The 22,032-nt window shown below is 41.0% G+C and overlaps 1 protein-coding gene across 2 annotated transcripts in view; it reads right to left on the bottom strand.

The window, feature by feature from the left end:
* Positions 1–22,032, bottom strand: part of plxna4 (plexin A4) — a 243,784-nt gene that overhangs the window by 8,986 nt on the left and 212,766 nt on the right. For both annotated transcript variants that reach the window (XM_030720671.1, XM_030720670.1), the window contains exons 27-29: positions 21,363–21,462; positions 19,205–19,395; positions 917–1,086 (exon numbers count right to left, since the gene is read on the bottom strand). In XM_030720671.1, the coding sequence (XP_030576531.1) occupies positions 917–1,086; positions 19,205–19,395; positions 21,363–21,462 (461 nt within the window). The remainder of the gene's footprint in view (positions 1–916; positions 1,087–19,204; positions 19,396–21,362; positions 21,463–22,032) is intronic.

The following is a 22,032-nucleotide window of genomic DNA, read 5'->3' as shown; positions in this document are numbered from 1 at the left end:
AGTCCTACAGTAAAAGTCCTTTGAAAGTCTAATGAAGAGAAGCATGTTGAGCTCTCAGAACACTTAACACGCACTGTGACTGGCCCAATAACACAGAAAAATACTAAAATTAGGCTCATAAGGTAAAGTAAATAATATTTCACCTTAGCCTCCCCCTACCCATTCCTTTATGTCGAGTTGTCCCTCGTTACACATAAATTTTTCCTCCAATCTCTCTGGTTCTCCAGGGCCCTGGGCTGAGTGATGCATGCTGGGATCTTGGCAGAGGCTATGAGGCTAATGAGATATTAGTGTGCATTTAACTCCCACTGTGTTCACTTCCTTTTCTTCACCTTTTCATTCCTTTGCGCACCCCATTCTGGGTCACTGTTGGTCATTTAACCCCAGCCAACCTTTTAAGGTGGCCTCACAGGGGTCAATATGGTCTAAATTAATCAGCAGATATTAATTTAGAGGTGTACTTGTGCACCTGGGAGTGAACATTTGTCACTGCAGAGAATTCCACAGTGACAGGATTTTTTTTTGGCCCAGTTATCCATGATAATAGATGGAGAGTCTTGGCAGCCAATTGGATTAGCCCCTTGTGGTTGGCTTTAATGAAGATTACACACCCCTGTGGATAATGGATATTAGGAAAGGAAGATGCGTATGGTGAAACTTGGCTCTGACAGGGCAATACCAAGGCAATGCCAGTGTGCCTCTAGTACTTTTTAAATTAAGAGGAGAAAGCAAAGGCCACGAATGGAGCCACACTAGTATACAAATAAAATAATATTTATGTCCGTCAATGATCCAAGTAATTGTTTGAGGAGTCTTAAGCATTCCCGTCCTGTGCCTACTATGACTTGGTATGTGCTTGCATATTTCTGTATTTGCAGGTACACTATATATGGATTTCCATACTAAATTAACTCACCAGTTGCTCTTCCATGTGTGTCGGACATGTGGGTCATGGATGTTGTGTTTGTCGGCCTGCTCATCCAGGAAGTCAAACATGTATTTGATGGCCAGTGGCAGAGCGCTGCCTCGATGAGCTGTGCTGAAGATGGTCTCAAAAAGGTCATCCACAAACTTCTGTAATGTACCCTATGGAGCAGAGAGAGGAGAGTTAAAAAGGTCCAGTCTTTGGGAAATCTGCTGTTTCAATATGTTAAATCAATGCAGTATCGATTTGATTGGGAAACACAGAATTGGAGAATGCATTTGTCATTATTTCATTTTTCAAAAAAAAAAAAAAAGAAAACACTAATAGTGGCAGAAAGATCACTATGTATATGTATATATTTTTTTCTGTGTCAGTTTGTGAGCTCTGCAATGCATGTCACTTTCTCTCAGCTCCGATGTTTATGTGTCTGACTCATATCTCACAGACCCTGCCCCTAAATCTGCTTGCAGCTTTGATGGGGGAAATTGTTATTTCACAGCTGACTTTTAATAATATCTAGGAACAGGAGGCGCATCTCCTAAGCCTCTTTGTGCTGCCGGATTAGCTCCCACACTGCACCATTGACCCTAATTTGATTTAATGTTGGTGACTTTAAGAAGGAGGAGGAGAAGAGAGACAGAGAGTGAGAGAATCTAATCCTCTTGTAAAGAACGAGCTGATGGGATGCACGGGAAGAAGGCGAGAGCCAGAGATGGAAATAAAACGACACAAGTTTCCTATCAGAAGAAGAGGCCATTGAGTGTGGCAGATGAGGTGTGTACAGGCACTGGCAAATAAAAATCCAATTTGGGTGGAGCGGGTGCCCGAATCACAGAGTCAAGAGAGGTAGAGGAGAGTGGGAGGAGAAAATCCTGTTAGTTTGACAATCATGGCTATAATTCTAATGTGGCCCACATTCCCGACAGCTTATCATTTTTCTATAAAGATGGCATCGCATATCTCTATATCAAGCCCATGTGCCTTCCTAGCTGGTAAGGGGATGCCTAACGCAGAGACGGTGAAATCTGTGAATGTGCCTACTACTGCTTAGGCTGTGACATTTTACGTCATCCTCGATCTCAAGGGGTGCACCACTATCAACACTGTCATCATCACAGGGTTCTCTTGTTCCCCGGTGGAGCTGAAACTGCCAACACAACCCCCCCACGACCATCTACCCTGTCATTAGACTGCACTCTAAACACAATGTGTCATCTGGATGTTTTGATGCCATCTGCCTCCACATTGAAATGCAAGGAATGCGACGATGGGGATAGCAATGAAACAGGGAGGGTGAGACAGACACACACACACACACACACACACACACACACACACACACACACACACACACACACACACACACACACACACACACACACACACTCTCAAGTGTACAAGTGGAGAGAAAATGCAATCCTTCCCTGCACCACTCCGCACATTTGAACACGTCCTGTACCCACACTCAAGAGTGTCACTGATGGAGCTAATATGAGAGATGTGAGTGGCGTTGCCAAGGAGAGGTATTTATTGGCAAGGTGAAAGCCAAACGCAGTCAATTACACTGCCTGTCTGCCCAATCATTCCTCACCAAGAGAGATGGCCAGCCAAGATAAACTGGTTATTTCTCAGAAACAATCCATCTGGAAAGACGATGCGCTGTCTGTAGTCAGAAGCCACCTTTCTGCACTCTGGAACAGGAGGATGGCAGGAAAATGGAGCAACTCACAGAAGCTGAGAGGCAACATGTGTGCATGTGTGAAGGTGTGTGGAGGACTACAGAGTATGTGTCATGACAACAGCTGTTCCGTTTTCCCTGCTTTCATCCTATTCTGGGATCTGAAGTTTGTTTATTAATTTTGTTCATATGCCCTGTTTTCACAGTCACTGTTGCACCTCTCTTTCCCTGTTAGTTGATCACCAGACTTTATCCGCATTTTCACAAAGTCATTAGTTGGTTTTTAAAGCTACGGTGTGTGATTGAAGATTGAATTCAGTTTTCTTATGCCTCCCAATTCAAGTGAATAATCCTAGCCACAGTGGCCGCTGTAGGACAAACATCTCTGGCTGCTGTTCATCTGTAGTGAGTGTAGGCTGTCAGTCCGCTGTTTACCTCACCTGGTGTCCATGTCTATTTACTCTGAAGGACGCTGATATACGCTAATAGCCTCTGTTAGCTGGTGTTTCTGAAACTTATTAGGCAGATATTATTGTTTCAAGTCCTACAATATTACTTAAACGTGTAGGATAATTGTTCTGCTGCTAAAGTCTGACCTTCAGCTGGGCTAATGAGATGCCATGCTAAACCTGGGAGTAAATATTACTCCAGACCATGCCAAGCTGTCCAGTTGCAGAGGAAGCAAAGCAACACCAAAACGATGCTCCCTCCACCATGCTTCATCTTGGATGCTGCCAAGCTGATAAGCAATGCAGTTTTCTGGAGCATTTGTATTCCTTCCTTTAAGCTTTAGTTGTTCTGGGTTTCTTGTTTATTACTCCACTTTGAATTCATCTTAGCTGGGTGCTCACTTGCTGACTAAATTGCCTCAAATTATAGGCAATTTGTCTGGGGTCAGATAAATATCTTAACTCTCTCAGATAACTTGTTTGCTCTGTTCAGCTAAATCCAAATCATCAGTTCTCGATAATAAAAATGCTTATGATCCATGCTTAGGATTAGTAGATGCTAGCATATATTTTTTTTATGTCAAAGTAGCACAAATTCACACCTCTGACCATGTTTCATTGATTGCATTACAACTTTGCCAACATCTGCCTCCAACTAAAGCATCCCTTTCCAAGCCCTTTTCAAACGATATCTAGATATCGTTTGAAAAGGGCTTACATCACAAAGATAAAGGTATGAGATTCATCTGTCTACATGTGCACTGTTATTGTTGGTTTGTGACGTGTAATTGCAGTAACATGCTGTTAACCCTCATGCCCTCCTGGGCCATTTTTGTATCTTTTTTTCAACTGTTTTATAATTTGGTGATCATTTTGGCTGGATTTTTGGCATGATTTCTTGCAGGGAATCTTCTTTGTTTGTTTTCATAAATCACTTATCTTCAGACCTACTCAAAAATACCAAGGGGTCCCCTGGTAGTCAATGGCTCCATAATTTAACTGGCAAAACATCAATTTTATTCATCTGCTTAAAATGGGAAAATGACTGAATCAAATGGAATGCAGTCACAATGTCAAATATCATAACTTTTCTTCAAAATGAAATGCTAACATCATAGAATTCATGGTTTTTATGGCAACTGTAAGATCCAAAACTGTGATCTCAATGTAAGTCAGCAGTTTTGGCCACAAAGGTGTCCTGAGCGAGTATCTGGCACTACATAAAAATATATTAATACAATCATTTTTGTTGCTAATCTTTGACATATCCGAGGCTCTCATCACCAATGATGCCCCATCCTCCTCACATTTATTATGTGGAAACTGATTCAATTTTGTGGTGTTTTCTATTTAATTAATAATATAACATGTGATTAAACTGGCATGTAAAGGGTTAAAACCCTGAAAATAATTCAGTGTTTGGTATTTTTGAGTAGGTCTGAAGTTGAATAAGTGATTTATGACAAAAAAGCAAAAAATATTGATGTATGATGATTTTATAGCAGTTTTTAGGTGCTGTACATTTTTGCCACAAAGGTGTCCAGAAGGTGCAAAATTTGAGGAGATATGAGGGTTAACATGCATTGCAAACTGGTAGCACCTAATTGCATTTTCCACATATCAGCCAGCAAGTGGATACATGAGAACCTCTGCAACAGATGATGAGAAGGAGGAAGGTCAATATGAAGGCATAAAAGAGAGGATCCAAAGGAGATGTCTGTTGAAAACAGGGGGAACAAACCAGATAACCTAGTTGGGGAAGGATCACATGGAGTGCAAATGGTATCCAGTGAGGAGAAAAATGAATATGAACAGATACTCTGCACAGGCAAGAAGAGACACAGCAGATTGAACATGCCCAGCAGGATGAAGGAGTAAGAAATCCAGCAGTTTCATCATATACAGTACTATGCAAAAGACTCTAGTGACCACTCATTTCTTTTTATATGTTGCAGGGAAATGGGTCCAACAGAAACATGCACAAATACTTAGGATTAAAGTATATAAGGCAAAAACCTGAGTTTGTACAATTCAGACATGCTCCATAATCCAGACTTTGTTTGTTCACCTTTATCCTCCAAGGCCTGGACTCACTCAGGCAGCTCTCTGTAATTCATCTTGAGGGACATACAAAGCTCTTTGGCTCTTGGCATCCTTTTGATCTATGTCAAGATTTAATAGTCATTATTAATTTTAGAATTTTAGAGTCCAGGCTCTGTGGAGCCCAATCTATGACTGACCACTGTGTTCCACTATATGTCTGGCAGATCAGTTCAAAGGCCTCATTGAATTCTCTAAAATAGTCCATCATCGATTCACAAAATGACTTTACTGACGATATTAAACAGGAACAAGCTGTGAGTGCGGCGCAGCAGGTGTGGAAAGCAGCTGAAGCGGCAGGAGATTAATTCAAAAAGAAGTGGAAACATTGTTCCAAAAATAGAAATTCTACATGTTCCTGGCCTATTTTCATCTATGCTGCCCCGGATATTTGTGCGTAATCTAGCGATCAGCGGCCGGCGCTGTTGCCAACTTTTGTGAACTCGCTGTTGGCTGTCTCAAAAGTTGCCCTTTTATTAACAATTAAATGGTTGCTGTTTGCCGCAACCAAAACAAAACAGTAACAACAACGAGACTGACTCGGATAATGACGAGAGGGAACCCGGCATGCTTGATGCTGAAATCGCCCAACTGTTCAACTCAGACACTGAAGATGAATACTGGCAAATCCAGAAACTGGTCACGTCCCTCTGCACAGTCTTTCCTTCCTCTTATGGATAATGCTCCCAGCCGAAACTGCTAGAGCGGAAACATGATTTCATGTCAATCCACAAGTCTTTTAAATAAACTGAAAAGAAAATGAAGGATATCTTATTTCTCATTTCAGTTTGTTTTAGTTAGGTTTATAAATCCACAATTCAGTTTTAGAATTTTTTTTTTTCCTTTTAATTATCGTTTTTATTTATTTCAGTTACCAAAAATGTGTTTTTCAGTGTCAGTTTTCCTTAACTATAATAAGCTTGCAATAAAGGGGGAAAACAGTAGAACAGGTTGTCTTGACACCAGCATTATTAATAAACTCTTGATTGCATAATTGGTGAGACTTTTGCAAAGCCGTGATCCCACTAGAAGCTGTTAAAATTCAGCTGATTGCTTCTATGCCGTTTTTGACCATGTTTGATCCTTTTCAATTTATTTAATGATTTGTGCCACAACATAAATAAATGAATAAAAATGGAATGTTAACTTTGGAGTTTTCCTGTCAGAGCACATATGAATAATGGGAATGTGTTTAACCAAGGTTTAAGGCTGGCAATTTACACATGGGGAAAAAATCTAAAAGAAACCATTTTTAAATTTTTTTTTTTTATTATTATTTGTTGTTTTTGCTGTCATGGAGCTCCTGATCCAGCCCAAGGCTCTCTATGAAGACGAGGAAAAACTCCCCGAGAGGCCAGACCGATGAGGAAGAAACCTCGGGAAAGGCAATTCAAAGAGAGATCCCCCTTTCCAGGGACGGCCGGTGGTATCACAGGAGCTACATGTCAGCCAACAGTTCAGTTTACATAGATACATACATTACATAATTTGTATGAATAAATATCACATTTATAGAAAGGCAGCCGCCTTTCTACTTTTTACAGCCACGCTACAGATGCAGCCACCGAAAATTTCCGGCCGATCCGTGACGCGACCTTGGCCGGTCCTTGGCCGATTCGTGGCCGAACCTCGGCCTAAACGCGATCCCCCGCTAATGACGTAGGAATTCCGGCCACTGGTGGGAACGCCCCTAAGCAGCATTTGGGGAAAATGGTGGTAATGTCTTGTTTATCCACCAGGAGGAGCAGTAATAGTGGAAGCGCATTCATTTACAGCCCGCTGTATACTGTACCAAGGATCCTCACATCATTGAACTGTAATTGTAAGCGGAACTGTCCATTAAAAACAATAGAAAGATGAGATTAAAGCGGTCATTATAGTGGAGCAGTGAGTATTGTCTGGAGGGACGGGCTGGGCTTGAAGTTCAGCCCGTGACCTCGGACAGGCTGTGAGCGCTGCACCGCCAGCGACACTGGGTAAAAAAATAATTAAAATAATTCTGATCACCAGCCGGTTTGGCCTGGCAATGACCTGGGAAGCCTAATCCTCTCATCAGTGTCACATTGTTCTTCCAAGTCTTCACAATGTTAAGCTTTTTGTTTGTTTATATTTTCCCTTTTATTTTATAATCAAAACTGCGACCAAAATGACTCCTTCCCAAACTAATAATACCGGCAGTCGTTATTGTATGCTGAGCTAGGGTTAGGGTTAGTAATTGCATAATAAGTGGATTAATATTTACTTCTTTGACTCTCCTCCACCTGCTTCATCAAACCTCAGCAGCAAACATATATGAAGGCAGCAGCTGACACAGTAACAGTGAGCGCAGCGCACTGTGCAGTCTAAACTCTGCTCTGATTAATTATAGGAATGTACAGCGAGTCAATCAGGATTGTGAAACGTCAGCTGCAGAGCCTCCATCATCAGATCAATGCCCGGTTCATTTTCCATTTTATAAACAATACTTTAGAGGTTTTAGTGAAGTCACACTGTGACAGTGACGTGCATTAGTGTGTGTGTGTCATCAGTGGCTATAAAAGGCCTTTTCTTAAAGGATAAAGTGGTGTTTGAGCCACAGTTACGGCGGAGCGGCGGCTCCTTGAAATGGGACGCAGCCTTCCTGCGGCAGACAGCTAGCAGCAGGAACCGGACGCGCCAGGTTAGCCTAAGAAGCTACTGAGGCGTCCGTGACAACCACCATAGCAACAGCCTTTTAAGACCGTTTTAAAAACATCCTCAGAGTTCAAACGAGCAAAAATATATGATTTGAAACAGTTACAGCTGCAGAGCTGTGGCGGCTTCTTTAAACGTTGTTTACACAGATGATCATGAATGATACGATGTAGCTAGCTAGCAGTGTAGCTAGCAGTGAATGAGGTGACGTCATTGTGTGCGCATTTCACAGCTGTCTGTCTCAGTCTGTTGTTGTTATTATTCTAATTAACATGTTTACTTTCTCTGGACCATCTCAGGTCCACCGTTACAATTTCAGCCTACAAAATGATTTAAATATGAACACACACTCTAACATCAGTGCGCTTTATGAAGTCCAATCCTTAAAATAAATATTATGTTTGTAAACATTCATGTCTCTGAAATAAGTACAGATGTTCATGTTTGTCATTACCATTTTATTTGTTTAGAGAATTGTGAACTTCACATTGTGTATCTAATCAGAGTCTCAGCAACCTTCAGTCAGAGACTGAGACTGGATCACAGCTTTAACCTCTGCAGAGTCACAGACAGACACAAACCTTCCAAATCACACACAAGCAGCCCAGTCTCATCATTTTTGGATGCCTCTACGGTACACTACACTGTGATCAATATATTAAAAATTATAAATGAAAAGATAACATTCACATAAAGCTGTTTGAAAGTAAAATTAATAGGTACTTTCCAATAATATTTTTAAGGATCTCTGTCAGAGACCAGACAGAGCCATGACTCTCAAGAACCAGAGACTGAAATATGGAAAGAAAAAAAAATCCCTATGAGAAATAAATGTGCAACAGTAAATATTTTGTCCAGTGGAAAATAAACGTTTTGAATCAAAAGCTTCGGATATCATCAAACGAGAAAAATAGAACTCATTTTTTTCTTTAATAACACACCTTAGCATGCAGTAATATGACACGTTTCCAAACAACAATACATAGATTTTATTCAATGTTTTGATTGTGGCAGTGAAAACACATGTTGCTGTGCACTGAGACCATGAAGCCCACTTCTCTGAAGCAGCTTCTTCTTCTTCTTGGCATCAAAACAGAGCTGGGAGAAATCTACCAAAAGGAAAAAGAACATCTGAGGTGAAACCAGTCAGGACAAATGATTAAATTATATATAGTAGTTCAATACAGCCTCTCAGGTAGCTTTGTGTTGATTTCAGCTCACTGCTCCTGTCTGTGGACCCGTGGTTTTTATGTTTGTAACCACTTAACTTCCATTCATCTATTTAACTCAGGGAGGAGAAATGTCAGGTTGGTGCAGGCTGGTGAGTTTAGGAGGGAGGTGCGTTTGGTTCTCTGTTGTCATTATCTGAAAGATTTGGTTCACCCTGTGGCTGGGCTGTATCTGGGGTTACGTTGGACCTGTCACACTTAGCAAGTTTCCCAGGTTGGTGTTTATGGTTTAGAACTTCTAGCTCTGGAGCAGCATCTGTGGCTGTGTAGGGTCCCGTTGGTTTTTGCTGTTTCTCCAGATCTGCGTTGGAAATTAGGTTATTGATCTCAGTGCATTCCTAAACAGGCTGAACAAGGTTATATATCGTCACCCTCCTAAAAAAAATGGTCAAAGACATTTTTAAAATTTTATTTTTGTCTAAATTAAATTTTCAACATTCGGTTCAGTTTTTTGTGTTTTCTGAAAAGCCTGAAAAAAATCAAGGGAGGGTGACGACATGTTTCATGGCTAAATAACATAACTGCTGCAGTCTGATGGTGACAGCAAGATCTGAAGCAGTGGGTGACGAGGAAGAGGAGGAATACAACAATTTGAAGAGATCCCTCAGTCTACAGTCAGCACAACGGCTACATTAGTGGCTGTTTGAGTTTCCTTCCATCTGCTGTGAACCTGAAGCACGGAGAACACAAAACATCTCTTCCAAATTTGAGATCACAATTACAAATATGTTCTTATTAAAGGTGAAATATGTGTTGTGACCTGGCTTTTTATACACCTGGCAACCCTGGGTCATCAGTGGTAACCCATCCCCACCCCCACACCCATCCCACACACATTCCGATCTACTGGCCCCGTGTACATAACAAAAGGTGGCCTAATGAGATGTAAACTGCCATTTGGAGGTGCTTGGTAGAAAAAGGAGTAGTGTGAAAATGCTGGTAGTTCTAGTGGTCCAAGTTGTTCACCCACTCTACTCTAAGTCTCAGAGTGGGCTTGGTTTGTGGCCTGAACTTGAGTTCAAGCTTCTCCAAACTCCACTGGTGTTGCTCTGCTGTAGCTGGTCCTCCATCTTCTTTCTGTAGGTGTTTTTTCCATCCCTGATTTTCCTTCTGTGATCCTTCTGCACAGCTCTCAGCTCCTCCTTATTTCCTGATCTAAAGGCTCTCTTCTTCTCCTTCAGGAGAGCCTTTGTTTCAGAGCCACAGTTATGTATTACAAGTAATACTCAAGTGAATGTTAAACATGTATTAAAAGAAAAATGATTCAGCTCAGCTCACAAGAAACTGCTGGATACTATTCTGGAAATGCCTAATGAATACAAGGCCACTGTGAGCAATGACAAACCTTTAAACATGATAATCAAAAAGTACACATTAAGTATCATTGCTCACCTTTATTTATGAGAATGTCACTTCTCAAAATGATTGCATGCTGTCAGCTCTCATGGGTGAAGTTCGGCTTTGAGGGTTGGAGAAGAAGCTTTCCAGCACCTTTGGATTTCCAATTCAGTTCTGAAAGAGCAAAGACACAAACTACAATGATGTATGAAGCGGAAATGTTTGATTGTTGCTGCAGCACTAAACAGGTTTATAAACTGAATCAGTAACAAAATTATGGTGTTGAAAGTAAGTAGCCTGATGATTCTAGATTAGTGACTCCAAAGCAGGCTGAGTCAAAACCTGAGATGGAGACTGGGTTTGTTTAAAGCTGAGGACAGTGAATCAGTCCCTGCTCACTGACAGGATTCCCAGAGTCTGGAAGCTTCTCCATGATGGGAATGTAATACACTGCAAGTTTCAGCTCATTCTCAGGTGCTGGCAGGTTTCATGGATCCTCGTGTTTGTCACAGAGGATTAAAGGCAGCCAGACTTTCAGTTTTATGTGTATAGCGCCAAATCACAACAGTCACCTCAAGGCTCTTTCCACAGAGGAGCTGAAGGCTCTGCATCCCATTCTACTCTTACGTATCCTGGAACCACAAGTAAGCCAGCAGTCTGAAGTATAAACAGACTGCTCTTTGTTTAAATAGTGAATATAAGAAACTTGCTAATATAAGGTTTGTTTACAGTGAATATAAAGAAATCACGGGAACCTCCCCAGCAGTCTAGGCCTATAGCAGCATAACTAAGAGAGGCTTCAGGGTCACCTGATCCAGCAACTGTGTTCAGACCAGTATCATTTTATTTTACATTGTGATAACCCTGGGTCAGTTCAGTGCAGATTAAATGAAGCACTGTACTCGCAGATATTGAATATGGATGCACTGAAGCTCATCATGATATTTATTTGGAATCTGTGGCTGAAAATAATCATTTTACTTAACTAGTAAGTCCAGAAGCTCATATTTCTGTCATAACATTGTTTAAATAGTGAACGCTTTCCTACGATATCCGCTAACATTTGCACAGAAAATTTAAGCTAGCGTCTCAAAGACGGCAAAACCCGCAATAATCTCTACAAATGCATCTCAGAGTTGGGATATCAGCGCTCTCTTACACCACATTGATCTAATTTCAAGTGCTTATTGAACTCACTGCCGTAATAATATCACTATATAAACGCTGTCCATTGAAATCCTCTTACCTGAACACTGCAGCATCCGCCGGAAGTCAGCGAGCATGGCTTCTGTAGTCCTTCTTCTGTAGTCCTTCTTCTGTAGTCCTTCTCTGTCAGTGATCCTCCGTTAGAACGATAACTACCTTCTCGACTGACTACGAGGTGCAGACGGCCCTTGCTGGCCCATATCTACGGGCCTGAAAACCGCTAATAAAGTCAGTAATTACCTGATAACACCCGAAGCGGGTGAACGAATGCAATTAGCTGGACAGCAACGGGAATACGCGTGACCATGGTTACGGCCGATGGGGTGATGGGTACTGTAGTTCATTTATTTATTCATCGTTGGTTCATGGATTTAACACAGAGGAAAAACGGCTTCAGACCACGGAACTCACAGAAAAAATTGGACACCGAATATAGCACTAACCATAAACACGTAAATATAAATTTAGACCTAAAAAGCCCCACAAATGTCATCGTTACAACCATAAGCAGCACCCCACATTAAATGAAACAAGGAGAAATTCATGTCAAAAGGAAAAGTGGCGCTTAAGGATCGCAATTAAAGGCATAATTCAGCTTCTGAGCTTCCAGTTCAAAAGAAAAGGGGGGAAAAAAGGGGGACAGGGGCAAAAAAAAAAAAACTATACTGCAGCTTAGAAGCCGTGCTCAGAGGCACGAACTTTATCCTACTGCATTTCAGGCAGGTTAGAAGTCGTGCCGAGTAACACGAAAAAAGAGGGAATTCGTGTTCATGAGCACGAATCAATAGATTAAATTTCGTGACTACTGCACGAACTGCCGTGAGACCGGGTTGGCTCAGCGCAGCACCGCTTCTTTTTTAACCTACTGTATTTATTTACTTATTTAGTTAAAAGATGAAGTGAAACAAAGGAATCTTTTGGTGATTCGCAATGGAAATGTGTGAAAGGTCATACTGACAAAAATTTTAGGCATTTATTTTAGGTTTTCAAAACTTGATACTTCACCAAAACTTTTGTGAATCACAGAACACAACGTTTTTGTTAAGAAGGCGCCACCTTTTGGTGACAGTCTACAATTGAGGGAAAGGGGTGTGTTCATGCTGGAAAGTAGATACGCCCAGGAGAAGGAGGGGGACTTCCAGCCCGACGACAGCCGGACGTCGGCCAGCTGGGAGCTGGACTTCAGCTGGTCGACGTCTGGCTGGATGCGGCAACATTAGGTGGCTGCATCTGTATGAAGAAGGAGGTCTTCTTATAGGAGGTAAAACAGGAAAAGGCCGATAGCGTTTGACAGTGCCTGGACCAGTTTTCGGCACTGCAGTTTCAGGTTGAGGCGCAGATGTTGTCGGTGTCTCACCTTGACATCGCCTCTTCCTTTCTTTTTTCAGTTCTAACTGAAGATCCTTTACTTGATCTTTCAGACGACTGATCTCTTCCTTTTGTTGTTTAAGCACATAATATTGCCATTCACAAGAGCAATTTTGTGATCTGACATCAGCGGTGTTCCTTTCATGCTTTTCAATCTCCTTTAATAATCCCTCAATTCTTTGGTCACGTTGTTTTAATATTTCTGCTACAAATTCAAATCCCTCCTTTTCACATTGGCTCAGGGGTAAACCTTGTAAATGTTTCTTTTTCATGGCCAGGAACTTGGTCTGGAACTGTTGGAAGGCCGGGTCTATGTTGTGAGATGCGTGAGGGAAAGCCTTTTCAAAGGCTTCCATGCAGAGAGCCAGATCCTGTTTGAAACGCTCTGGATTCAGTTCGGTCAGACGGAGTCTTTCTTCCAGCATTCTGTTGTTCCTCTTTTGGTGCTTCACTGTCTCATTTAATGAAGTATTTTTATCATTTAAATCAAGGCATTGATGAAAATGTAGCTGGCAGTCATCCATCAGCGTGACATTTTTTGCCTTCTCGGCTTTCAGTTCAGTCTCAAGCTTTACAATTGTTGCTTTCCTCTCCTTTTTTTTCTGGACTTCGCTGTCGAGCATAGCCCTGATCCCTGCTGTTCTATCCCAACGTTCTTCAAGCTCGGAGACCCGAGCAGCTTTTTGTTGTTCAATGATGTCTTCCTTGTCTTGTAGTTTGTTTTTAAGACTTAAAATCATATCCTCTTTTTCACTGATTATTTTATCTGAATTCTTCAGTTTTCGTAACTGCTTTAGATGTTTTCCTGATATTGCTCTGTCAGCATATTCATGTTTTTTCTTGAGGTAGGTGACGATCTCATCGCAATCGCTTTTGATTTCAAGCTCAACAGCACGACTCTTAGATCTCACTGTTTCCAGTTCCTGTTCGTGAGATTGTTGTAATTCGGCCTTTTCCTGAGCTGCCGCACTCCTGGCTGCAGCTAATTGCTTTCCATATTCTTCTTGCTGTTTCTTCCAATTACCTTTTTCATTTTTAAGCTGCTCTTTTAGGCGAAACAACTCTCTTTCCAGCTCTTCAGTTGTTTTTTTAGCTTTGGTTTTGGTATTGGTTTTGGACGCCATTTCTTTGCTCTCTGGTTTCCAGATATTTTCTCGGGTTGAAGTATGAAAATCCTGCGGCGTACTTGTAGGTTTTTAACATTCAAAGGCGTAAGTGCTGCTTTATTCTTCAAATCACGTGTCTAGAATGCTGCTGACGTCAGACAGAACTTGTGGCGCGTTGGTTGTCATGGTGACGTGTATAGCGTTCGGATCGCGTGGGTGCAGGTGGTAACAGCTGGCAGAGTTAAAAGTGTGTCACCTGCTCTCCTGCTCTCCTGATGGAGGAGAGAGGTTGTTAGCTGGGTGGCCGTAATTTCTGTTGACCGCACGCTGCGTGTACGAGCGCTCGCTCGTTTGGTTTGTTTTTCCCGTTACGCTGCTGATTGTCACCCAGATTCGTGCTTGGCAGCGTATCAGTGAACATCACACAAACGCGTGTGGGCTCAGCGTACTTTGTCAGGGGTGAAGGCAGCGCGTCATATAGACAGGGGCCTACTATTTCCTGTCAGGCGACTTATGGTTTGGAGTCGCTACATTATTGGTCAACAAAAAAGCTCTCTAAGGAAGCCATCGCTACCATAATCCACAACCAAAGGAATCAGGACGACGCCCAGTAAGTGCGGCCACGACGCACCTCATCCACATCCACAATTTAAGCAAATTACGTGTAAAAGCAACCACTGCACACAAGGAGCTGCTGCCACTACTTCCACAAGATGAAGTTTTAAAACAAAATGAATGGTTCCCAAGTAATAAAACATGCAGACATGTTTCAAAAGGATATTCATGAATGGATCGAGCAAACTGAGTGTCATGATTCACAATTAGGGTTATAATAGTTTTGGATTTTACATTATCGTTTAGTTTTAGTTCGTTTTTACTTTTGTTTCTCTAATTCAGTTAGTTTTAATTAGTTTTCAGAGTGGTTTTGCTCGTTTTTATTTTAGGTTTATTGCTTAGTTTTAGTTTAGTTTTGTTAGTTTCAGTATTAGTTTTAGTATTTTCATACTTTGTCAGGTGCAAGATTCTGACTATTGTGTAATAAAAACTCAAGATACCATAAAGAAATATATTCAACAACCAACAGTCACAAGACAGAAGCACTAACATGCTAAATGTGTAATAATTAGGACACACATGAACATCAACAGGGAGAAAAATATGAACTCCCAAACTCAATAAACTCTACAATAAACTCCCAATAAACTCCAGTGTAGATTAACAACACCTACATGTGGTGTTTGACAAAAACAAACTCTTTGAAGGAGTCAAAGCTCAAATCCAGCTGCATCCTGATGTTCTCCACCACCTGAAGCTTCTTCTGTTTTGGAGCTAGCTTGGTTAGATGCTCGCTGATTAGACTCGCAGGGTCTTTGCAGCCTCTGTACACAACCTATAGAAGTGTCCGACCTCATGTCCGCGTTTATGCTTGTGTAACTGTGTGTGTTGTGTCTGTTAATTACCTTGTGGTCGTGTGCTGCGGTGCCAGCTGGGACTTTTTTTGGTCCTCGCTCTTTGTGCTCAGTTTTCTGGCTGCAAACATATTTGTCCCTGTTTTTCCACTTCCTTCATTTCCTCACGTCCATCCCGATAGCAGTCTCCCTCCAGGAATTTGCTGACATTTGTGAGTCCTTATACTGATGCTTTGATTATTATTCCCCATTGTTATTCTCTCACTGATAAAGTAGACGGAAACGCACAAGGACTAAACAGGTTAATCACAGCGTTGTGGACCTGCTCTGAACCCGGTCGGTTCAGAGCGACTCTGCCGCTTTCTCGTGCACACGCACGCACACAGCTGCCCGACGGCGCTCCCAGCTTAAACTCGGAAAAATGATCAATCCACAATAATTTCAGTTAGTTTTAGTTAGTTTTTTAAACTCACAATACAGTTTTAGTTTTTTCCTTTTAATTGTAGTTTTTATTTATTTCAGTTAACGACAATGTTTTTTCAATTTCAGTTTTCGTTATTTCGTTCGTTTTCGTTAACTATAATAACCCTGTTCACAACAAGAGGGTTTAACGGAAAGCCGTCACATGCTTTGTGGAAATGAATGAAACAAGTCAACAGTTGTCAAACATTTTCAACCAAAATGAAGATGATGTTAAACCAGGTGACAGTATTTCAAATGTTGATCTCTGTAGGCCGAACACATACATTCAATAATAAAAGGGTGCAGGAACAAAACCAGTTACAATAGAAGAAAGGGCGAAAGTCCGCACACCAGAGCGCTCCTGGGACAAATATGTAATCTAAGTCTGAAGAAGGGCACTGTGGCCTGAAATGTTACTGTTGGAAGGTCCTTTGGGATTAAATTTTTGTCCCAGGAGCGCTCTGCTGTGCAGACTTTCTTCCTTACTTCTAGTCTTTCAAATGCTGGCACCCACACAACAGTCCGGTCACAGCGCTCCACAACAATGTAGTGAATTTGATCAAGAGCAGTGGATGAATAGTTGGACAGTTAAAGCATTTGAGCAACTGTAACTGAGAAATGCTCGGCTAAGCTTAGTGTGAATTGATGTGATCATGAAAGGTGGTGTTGGTATAAATCCTTACAGTTATGATTTGAATTATTGTTGATGATCTGTTCACAGCACTGTTGCATTAAAATTTTTACTTTTCTTTTTTTTTTTTTACATTTTTCTCATGAAGGTTTTGCTGATGTCTCTTATGTACATCCATGTATAGCAAAATAAAAGTTTATATGTTTTATATGTTTTCTTATTCCATCTGCCTTGGTAGTCTTTAATGTCATTAATGCATGTGAACATTCACTGAACGTTTATGGCAGCGTTCATGGGATGTTGTCTGAATGTTCAATGCTAGCTGGGAAGCCACTGCACAGAAGAGGATGATGGTGTGACAGACTTTTTGTTACAGCGAATTAGACTGAAAACTGAGTATGCTTTTCAATGAAAATAATGCTTGTGGTGTCACCAAAATCAAGTTATAGCCTTTGTTTATCTCCCTCAGTCCACTAAAGTTCAAGGTTCACAAAAAAACTCCATGACAAAGGCTCACAAGACAGAAGCTCACAGCCTTATTGGAAAAAGGGACAAAAGCTGAAAACGTCCAAAAGTATATTTCCAACTAGATAATTCAAATTTATAAATTAGAATGATTTCTTGTGAGTTTAGTCTTGTTTGAATGTTTCGCTGTATAATAATTTATGTGTAGTCACATTGTAATGGAAAAAGGCTTAAAAGATGATCATTTAAATTTGATTATATATATCTCAAAATAAAAATATGTTGGTTACAACTGTTGGGAGGGGTAGATCACTGGTGAGTACTTGATTTGCATTTGTATGACTCACAGAAACCTCCTTTACATATGAGAGCCTGCCCTAGACCTGAGGAGAGGGAGGAGCTGAGGGAGCACTGACACAGAGAGTCCACGGCAGTTTCCCTACAGTTTACTGTTCTGACCAAAGCCTGCTGCTGAGAGCCGTAAAGCTCAAGCAATATAACATGCCAGAAACTGTCGAAAACCCCACTTTTCATGCAGTGTGCATTGTAAATAGTTGAATTATGTGTTCAGTATTGATATGAAAAACAGAAAGAAAAGCATAGCATTCGTTTAAATCGTCCATATTTATTCTGAATTAGAGGTTAACACAAGATGAGACCAAATAAATATAACTCCAAAGAGTTTCTTACTTTTTTCTTTCTGCTGCTTTTCTGGTTGTAGAGGCTGCTGTTCACCAGAAAGCAAACACGTTTTCACAAAAACAAAAACAGCAGCAAAAAGGGGAAGTTGTTTGCCTTTTATCTCGACGTACTATTTCAAAAACAAGTTGGAATTGCCAGACCCAAATCAGTTCCATGTTTCTGCTCATTAGCCAACACGTTTCATAAAGGATCATCATCCTGCTTCTTCCCTCTGTGCCTATCTAATGGATGAGTTACCGATGTGTTTGAGACACTCCATTTCAGACTCCAGCCAGTTTTAATTTATATGGCATACATCGTGCGAGTTTATGTTCTCTGTGTTAACTGCTAAACAAAGACATGCAGGAGATAAAAAACAGAGCTGTTAGTGAATTATAAAAAACAAACATCCGGAACATTTTCAGTTCACTTTCTTCTCCTTTGCCCACATGGCTATATGCGTCTGTCTGATAGAAAGGATGTCTTGATGGAAAAAAAAAAAAGAGAGACAAGGTGCTTTAAGAGTGGATTGTTAATTTGCATTCAGCTGTTGGATCAAAGTCACATTTTCCTCCAAACCAAATTAACTTTTTTTTTCCCCCTTCTTAGGGGCCATTGTTGCAAGGCACATTCAAAGAGACCCATTTTATAGTCATTTCTATATTTGCCTGATCATTTTTTTTTTTTATAACAGAAAAACCTTCACTAGTTTCATTGGTCTTTTCTTCTTTACCCTTTTTGATATGCTGCTGCATCAATGCAACCATAATGAAAAAAGAAAACAAACAGAAATATCCATTTTCTCTTTCTCACCTGAGGGGATCGAGGAATACATTTGAATAATCTTTTCCACTGAGATGACTCATCCAAAGTAAACATGAATATTTAAATAAAGCGAGGGATTTCTCAGTTATTATAACATGGGGTAAAAGATGGAGTGACCTTTTAGCCTTTCACCTGCTGAACCGCTTCAGTTAAAGAAGCTACTGTTGAGTTGGATAAGTTTTATTAGTTTGATCATATGCTCAGCAATATAGAGTATCAAATAAATAATGTGCTTAGCATTGGGTAAATTGAGTCAGTTGCTAGAAGGAGATCTATTATGGTTTCCTGATTTTCCCTTCATATTAAACATGGGGAAAGTTTCAAATTATGAGGTCAGCACATGGGCATGTGTTCCCTGTGAGCTAAAAAAGGAAAGAGATTTTTTCTCTACCCTTGGCTTTGTATGAGTTAAATGAGAGCGAATATACCTAATGTGGTCATTGCAGACACACAGCGAGCACAGGAGCTCCACCTACCAGTCCTTCTGTTTGCGAGGGGCAGCTAATCAGATGAAAGCTGACCAAGACCCAATATAACAATTATTTGGCCTGTGAATCATGCAAAGCTACTCTAGTAGAGTCCAAAAATAAAAATATGGAGCTGAAAGTTAGTAGGTCCCCACAGCTTAGTGTCACCTCTCCTAAACATAGACTGCTCACCTTGGTGGCCAGAAGCCTTGTCAGGTAGATCTCAGAGACCATCTTGCTCCCACGGTCGCCCTCCTTCTGGTCTCCGTGCTCGTGATTCTTAACCAAGTGCCAAACCTTCACCCCGCTCTCCAGGTCCGGAGTGATCATAGGAGTGCGGGTACGCAGGCTGTCAGGACTTCCAGTGTACTTTATCATGTTCTCTGTGAGAAACAACATGCTTTAGTTCATGTAATGCTGGATAGTCCATGCGAATCACAAACTTAAATAAGTGTTAGTTTTTCTTTAGCATCAGTTATTCTTCCACTGGTTTGTACTTTCAAACTATGTGAATTTAGAAAGATGTATAAACATTCTGGAAAAAACATTCTGTTTAGTTACAGTGAAAAGCAAAAAGAAACCCTTAAATGAAAGCAAACTGATAAAAAAAAAGAAGAAAAGAAAACTGACATAAAAGCAAGAATCAGACATGGGCAGCACAAACACAATCAAATAAAAAAAAATCCAACCAAAAATGCAAAGAAAACCATAACCTGCATGTCAGCAACAGAATGTAGTTCCTTGGTTTGAGGCTTCCAATTTGCAGGTCTGTGAGATTGGATATGAAACTTTCAGAAAGTCTGCATGGTTAATTTTTCATGGCTTCTCCTCCAAGTGACAAGACATAGCGTTGCCGGCTGACACAAAATCGAACAGGTGTCAGACGAGATGAAATATGTATGGCCCACCCAATGGCCGGAGTGGCGATGACATTTCCAAACACATGGCTCAATGAATGTTTACACAGTGTGAAAAAAAATTGATCAGTGGGTGCGGTTTGGAGAGCAGTGCAAAAAAAAAAAAAAAAAAAAAAAAAAAAAAAAAAAAAAAGGAGTGATTTTCACTGTGACAGAAATCAATCTGTCCAGGGAGAGAAGCAGGAGGAGTGTATGGAGAAAAGTCTGCAGGAATAAAAGGGACAGCTGGAGACAACAGATACAGAGTGTGTGTGTGTGTGTTGATATTGACTACTCAAATTTGATCACTGTACGATCAACAAAAAAAAAATGCTTGTGTCTCCTATAGGGCGCTTCACTTATTTAACTGCATCTTTGTTATAAAGATAACAAACCAAATACACCCTGCAGGACAAGTGGTACACAAAATGCGCTGCTTTTAATTGTTAGGTTGGCCCTTGTGATACAGCAGAACAGTACGCTCATTTTGTGGAAATCACTTATTCAAGAAGTTACAGAGCAGAGGGTGATGCAGAGTCAGTGATGCACAGGAGAGTTTCTTTTTTTTGATTCTATTCTGATCCAGCTCCACACAGAGTTATTTTTCTCATGTTTCCTTTTTTTTCCCCCTCCTTGTGGTTTTTGATGGAAACATTACATCAAAGATCAAACACAAAGGTTTCTCCTTTCATTCTCCAACTCAACATGTTATACAGAATGCTTGTCTGAATCTTTGAACTTTTTTGCACAACTTTCTCTCAGCCCCCCCCCCCCCCCCCTTACTCCTGCTTCCTCCTCGGCAGCTCTATTAATTTCACCCTTGTCTTTTTCTTCACTATTTGGCCATTGTAGACAGGGAGAGTTCAAAGTCACTCTCAAGTATCACACCAGTTGTGAAGTATCACACTTGCATTTGAAGTCTGTCCATTAAAAAAAAAAAATAGTGGTGTGTGTGGAGGGGGATCTTCCTGGCATTCTCCCTCCCTTTTCTGTTGCACCACTCACCTTGCCCTATCTGGTCTAATTTAGACGGGAGAGATGAGGTGAGACCATATGGAGATGAGGAAATGCTAATAACGAGGCACCACATTTGAAGTGTCTGAAGTGTTTGTGACCAGTGAGGCTAGCCCTTTGATCAGCAACAAACTTGATGGTTTTGCAGGTTCAAGGAGACATGGAGCAGACGCGCAGGCGGAAAAAAACACTGGCACACGGAAGGATAAGAGCACCCACTTTGGAGTCTCGAGAGCCGCGAACAACTGGGGAAAGAGTGTGTTTTGTCTCTTTATATTTTAGAAATCCTGTATTTCTGGTCTGTCACTGCTGACATGCAGGGTCCTCAAGCACGAGCATCCAACTGATGCAGAGTCAGTGAGTTACTCTAACAAGAATGCATTACAACCTAGTGGCTCTCTGACAGCCGAAACTTGCAGTACAGAAAGAGGTCGGCTTACCATATTTACTTGCAGAAGTTCGGGACACAGTGGAGTTGTTTACTGAGTTGTAGGCTGTAACTTGCTTGGGAACCAGGGCCATTATTGCATTATCAGGTACCTGAAACACAGATACAGATATATCATGCGAATAGCTCTTCAAAACAAAAACAATTTTTTTCTACAATTTGTGCAGATTTCTAACACAACCACTAAGAAAAAAAAATAACACAAAAAAAAACATATCACTGCATAGGTGTCACTCTCTGTATTTCCTTCCATCTATTCTTGTTTCAGGTGAATAAACAGAGAATATCTTATTACCCGTATGTGCTTTGCTTTGGCCACACATACATATGATGACTGACAGGGGGAGGGAGAGTTTAGCAGAGCATTGTGCAGACCTGTGTGAGAGAGGATGTCCCATAGTCTCTATTCAATAATACCTTCCCTCTAGGGTGGTGTGTCTGTGTGTGTTTGAGAGTATGTGTATGAAGATGTGAAGTGTGAGTGTGTAAATAAGTGTGTGTGAATGAATGAATGAATCAGTCAATTGCATGCTCCTCCTTCTCCAGTCAGGCAAACAGGATTCAATTAATGAAACTGGGATGCAGTCGGTCCCACCAACACACACACACACACACACACACACACACACACACACACACACACACACACACACACACACACG

The sequence above is a fragment of the Archocentrus centrarchus genome, chromosome 23 (assembly GCF_007364275.1).
Source record: "Archocentrus centrarchus isolate MPI-CPG fArcCen1 chromosome 23, fArcCen1, whole genome shotgun sequence".
NCBI lineage: Eukaryota > Metazoa > Chordata > Actinopteri > Cichliformes > Cichlidae > Archocentrus > Archocentrus centrarchus.
The sequence above is the reverse complement of the archived record's forward strand: the minus strand, read 5'-3'. Positions and strand labels throughout refer to the sequence as shown.